The sequence below is a fragment of the Sphaeroforma arctica genome (genome assembly GCF_001186125.1).
Source record: "Sphaeroforma arctica JP610 unplaced genomic scaffold supercont1.539, whole genome shotgun sequence".
Lineage (NCBI taxonomy): Eukaryota > Ichthyosporea > Ichthyophonida > Sphaeroforma > Sphaeroforma arctica.
The window spans coordinates 18,809-24,173 of NW_014040019.1; the positions used below are offsets into that span (position 1 = coordinate 18,809).

The 5,365-nt window shown below is 43.2% G+C and overlaps 2 protein-coding genes across 2 annotated transcripts in view; one reads left to right on the forward strand and one right to left on the reverse strand.

Annotated features, from left to right (window-relative positions):
- The window catches only part of SARC_07078 (hypothetical protein), a 6,484-nt gene extending 4,966 nt beyond the window's left edge, over positions 1-1,518 (forward strand). The window contains exon 6 of the mRNA XM_014298987.1: positions 1,029-1,518. Coding sequence (XP_014154462.1) covers positions 1,029-1,058 — 30 coding nt within the window. The 3' untranslated portion in view covers positions 1,059-1,518. The remainder of the gene's footprint in view (positions 1-1,028) is intronic.
- A 1,600-nt stretch (positions 1,519-3,118) lies between these two features.
- The window catches only part of SARC_07079 (hypothetical protein), a gene marked incomplete at its 5' end in the record, with an annotated part of 4,108 nt that continues 1,861 nt past the window's right edge, over positions 3,119-5,365 (reverse strand). The window contains 4 exons of the mRNA XM_014298988.1: positions 3,119-3,487; positions 3,854-3,984; positions 4,620-4,710; positions 5,066-5,198. Of these exons, the coding sequence (XP_014154463.1) occupies positions 3,278-3,487; positions 3,854-3,984; positions 4,620-4,710; positions 5,066-5,198 (565 nt within the window). The 3' untranslated portion in view covers positions 3,119-3,277. The remainder of the gene's footprint in view (positions 3,488-3,853; positions 3,985-4,619; positions 4,711-5,065; positions 5,199-5,365) is intronic.

Sequence of the window (5,365 nt, forward strand, 5' to 3'; positions counted from 1 at the left end):
ACGTCTGGGGTTGTATGCGTGCATACATTCGTGGGGTTGTATGCGTGCATACGTTCGTGGGATTGTATGCGTGCATACGTTCGTGGGATTGTATGCGTGCATACGTTCGTGGGGTTGTATGCGTGCATACGTTCGTAGGGTTGTATTCGTGCATACGTTCGTGGGGTTGTATGCGTGCATACATTCGTGGGGTTGTATGCGTGCATACGTTCGTGGGATTGTATGCGTGCATACGTTCGTGGGATTGTATGCGTGCATACGTTCGTGGGGTTGTATGCGTGCGTACGTTCGTGGGGTTGCATACGTGCATATGTTCGTGGGGTTGTTAGCGTGCATACGTTCGTGGGGTTGTACGCGTGCATACGTTCGTGGGGTTGTATACGTGCATATGTTCGTGGGGTTGTATGCGTGCATACGTTCGTGGGGTTGTATGCGTACATACGTTCGCGGGGTTGTATGTGTACATACGTTCGTGGGGTTGTATGCGTACATATGTTCGTGGGGTTGTATGCGTGCATACGTTCGTGGGGTTGTATGCGTGTATACGTTCGTGGGATTGTATGCGTGCATACGTTCGTGGGATTGTATGCGTGCATACGTTCGTGGGGTTGTAGGCGTACATACGTTCTTGGGGTTGTATGCGTGCATATGTTCGTGGGTTTGTAGGCGTACATACGTTTGAAACACCCTATTTACTCCACACCCCGTTACAAATGCCCAGGACATGCGGGACATCTGAGAAAGTGCACTTGTAATACCTAAGTGTTCTGTAAACGGTTTAGTGGTAGATTCAGAAAAGTGTATTAACGCTTATGCCTTTGTATCATCCTACCTACTCCACACCCGGTTACACGTTGCCCAGGACATGCGGGACATCTAAGAAAGGGCACTTGTAATATCCAAGTGTTCTGTAAACGATTGAGTGGCAAGTAAGGGCGTGTGCTCAAACAACGTGCGTATGATAGTCGCGTCATGGCGTGCCAATACTTTCTGATATCATCTATTCTTATCTTCATTGCCCTCAACAGGCGAAGAAAGCGGGAGACCAGCAATTATGAATCAAACCTCAGGATATGTACCCAATGTTTATAACAAAAGACCTACTAACTTTTCATCGCTGAGGCTGAAGGGGCCACTACTTGTGAACACCTTCGGTTGTGAATTGAGGTCGACCCACATACAGCACAGACCATCATCAGGGCTCGTGTGTAGGGTGTGAGTTCGATATACGTATACGTATATGTATGCACAACCGTCAGTGACAACGGTGGGCCAGAGACAAGCCGACAACCGGGCTGCGAGTAGTGGCAGTATAAGGAGAAGTAGAAGCAGAAGCCAGATGAGAATGAAATCAAATTGAAGGGAATCGGATACTTGGCTTTATTTTATACTACATACCGGCATGCATTCTTTCAAGTATTATGCTCGAAGGCAATTCCCAGGGCGTGAAAGATGAATATTGATAAATGGGGTGAATCAATTATCGAACACCGATTGCGCACATTGCGAGGAAATACCCTCTATACTTTCGATCGTATGTGTTTTGAATATAATCTTTATACTTTGGATCGTATGTGATATGAGTATTATCTTTATACTTTGGATCGTATGTGTTTTGAATAAAATCTTTGTACGTTGGATCGTATGTGATATGAATATTATCTTTATACTTTGGATCGTATGTGATATGAGTATAATCTTTATACTTTGGATCGTATATGCTACGAGTATAGTCTTTATACTTTGGATCGTATGTGATTTGAATATAATCTTTATACTTTATATCGTATGTGATATGATATAATCTTTATACGTTGGATCGTATGTGATTTGAATATAATCTTTGTTCTTTGGATCGTATGTACGTAGGTGATCTGAATATAATCTTTATACTTTATATCGTATGTGATATGATATAATCTTTGTACGCTGGATCGTATGTAATTTGAATATAATCATTATACTTTGGATCGTATGTGTTTAGGATTCAATCCTATCTAGACGAGTGTCGATGGTATGTAATTTGAAGTCACTTACATCTAGGCGAGCCGTAACAGCTCATTTGGGGTGGCAAGCCCACACTATCCCATCCCGTCTACTGGAAAGTACAGCACATGTTCTGTCGCAATATCTTGACACCTTCACTATATTCCTGGGTAGTTATTTAATCCCAGTCAGCATATTCGAGGCATTGATTGATATATTGTGTCTGGTTGTGGGCAGAATAGTAACCTCACTTGTGATAACATAGCGAACTGTCCGCTTATATGAATGAAATCGTCTCACTCATTGGTAGCGCCAGTTTCTATCACGGTAGTAACCCGACTGGCTACTCTAATAATGGACGTCATTAATCACTATTGCGAGTACTTTGTACGCAACACTTAGATTGGATAGATGGTTTAATGTAGTAGTAGCAACTTAGGTCTCTCACTATTTCCTTCCTATCAAGTTGGGGTTAAACTTGTTTCGATTGTAAATAACACCGTTCTACAGCACGTAAACATACACCACCAGGTTGCTTAAATTACTGCGTTGTCGTTTCAATCGATGGGAGGGAAGGATATTGCTGTTCCGTGTTCATTGTGCATGGATGGGTTACATACACGAGACGATCGGGCATAAGAGCTTCCTTCAGTGATGTACTAGGTTCACTTTCTCTGTTACAATAATAAGTATTGTACTAGGTTCACTTTCTCTTGTTTACAATAATAAGTATTGTACTAGGTTCACTTTCTCTTGTTTACAATAATAAGTATTGTACTAGGTTCACTTTCTTTTGTTTACAATAATAAGTATGCTTGTAGAGTATGGAGAGTAGCTAAAAAGTAAGGGCTTTTTGGTAATCTGGTCCCGATGATGCTACATGCTTATATGATGTTCAACCGCTGAAGCGGAGACTTCCTACTAGTGGAACTTGCTTCTGTAAATCGACAGACTTCTTATTTGCAAATGGCACCCTAAAGGCAAAGCACTGGTACGTATCTGTATTTCTAAGTTTCAGTTTGAAACTGTTGGTGTTACCAGAATCGTGTACTGTGCCTCTGCTGTGGTTTGGCGCTGTTACACCTTTGCACTACCTTCTCAGTAAAACATCCAGTATATCTACCTATGTCCTGCGAGATTTTCAACTTTAATAGCAATAGTGCTCGAGCTTCGGATGCCAGACCCTCCTTACCTAAGAATCTGTAGGTTCATTGCCTGTTGCTGTCCAAGGCTTACGAGTTTTATGTGTATTGGGTTTCTCCCGAACATATCAGCGCAGTACGCACACGCACTACACCTCATCATGTTCTGTGGCGATTCCGAAAAAGGTAACAGATGTGTCCCATACCAAGGCCTTCAATTCGCTTTCGCTCATATCCCGAACTTCGGCCACACACTTAGCTACCGCTGCCATGTCAGCGGGTTCGGTGCACGAACGGTTGTCAGGGCTGTCAGTTTCCAGAAGCAAAGCGTTTAACGGCACCGCTCTCACAGCAGCTATCTATATGTGACACGTATTGAGGAATACGTATGCGCTATCAGAATATCAGTCGAATGAATTAGAACAACATATAGAGGTAGGCTCAGATATTCGTAAATGTAAGCAATTGCAAAGTCCGCCCGACCTCTGCGTTCTGACAGAGTAATCCGATGATATGTGTATGGCCATTCGTGTCTGTTTCTTTACCAAAGCGTACATACGATGTACAAACAAATAGTCTCTGAATTGTTCTTTGATGTTTCTGATAATTTCTAACAATAAAGTTTCGATTGCACTTGGACCGATACATCAGCAAAGACGGCGTACATACCTGTTTGGGTGAAGGGGTGTGTGTCAGTGATATATCAGCAAAGGCGGCATACATACCTGTTTGGGTGAAGGGGTGTGTGTCAGTGACAGACCAAAGGAAAACACAGCGCCTGCACGGACGAATTGGCCGATCATCTCCACAGGACCGTTGTAGCCATGCAGCAGACACCACGGTGCTACCGGAGACCCTATAAAAAGCCGTTAAATAAGTCACAATTTAGGTATACTCAGAGATTGCCTGTGCATAACATCTCGCATGGTAGAGCGGATCAACATCGTATGGCCGGAATGCTCCTGTGTAACACACGCAACACACTGACGACTACACAGACCTCTTAGGTCACACGCACTATGAATTCACTACAGTTGACTAGGAACCTAGTTTTAAATTCTGGTTTTTTAGCATAGTAGCTACATGACTCTCCAAGACGGCCCATCTAAGACTACACTTTATCTACCGTCATTGTACGTTTTGTTAATCAAGCCTACATAGAGATATCATCCCTACACTTCATCGACTCTCATTGTACATCATACTAATTAAGCCTACATAGAGATATCATCACTACACTTCATCTACTCTCATTGTACATCATATTAATTAAGCCTACATAGAGATATCATCACTATACTTCATCGACTCTCATTGTACATCTTATTAATTAAGCCAACATAGAGATGTCATCACTACACTTCATCTACCCTCATTGTACATCATACTAATTAAGCCTACATAGAGATATCATCACTACACTAATCTACCATCATTGTACATCATATTAACTAAGCCTACATAGAGATACCATCACTACACTGCACCTACCCTCGTTGTGCGTCTTGTTGGCCTTCCGAAGACCTTCTAAAACTCGTCCGTAGCGACGCACACAGTGCACGGACACGGGTCTCTTCATCCGCTGCATGACGAGAAGAAAGCATCAGCGTTTGCTGCCACTTCTGCATAGGCATGTGTAAGGTGACTAGTGATAACACCAGCCCGTTTGTTGTGTACTGCGGTCATTCTAATACCAGAGGACTGTCTTGGGTGGACAGAGACTTCCAGTACTCAAGTAGTACGAAAACGTTTATCAGTTGAAATCTCAGGGAGGCCACTGAGTACCATTGGATGCGTTGCTCGTCTCTTAGCAACGTCAAGAAAGTCCCCCGTTCACTTCCCACGTTCACACGTACATATACAGGTGCTCATTCTGAAGCACAAAAGTTCACTAACAATACGCTGCATACAGCGTCATACGTTTTGATACTACACACCTTGGCTAGGTGTAGCTGGGCTACGAATACCTCATTCTGGATATCATGGGCCACATGAGCACCCTTGCGAGATCCGTCTAGGCCTATTTCCCCCACACTCGCCTCGGGGTGCTGTACAAGCAGCGCTTCTAGACTATCTGGACCGAAAAAAAGGACTGGGGTGTATGTCCGAGAAGTAACGCGGAACAACTCGACTTATAGGTGCAATTGATACATGTTAGTGTAACGTGGACACGGAAAGAGGATGGCTTAATGATCGCGTTGAATTCTAACGAGAATAAACAGACAATATATACATAC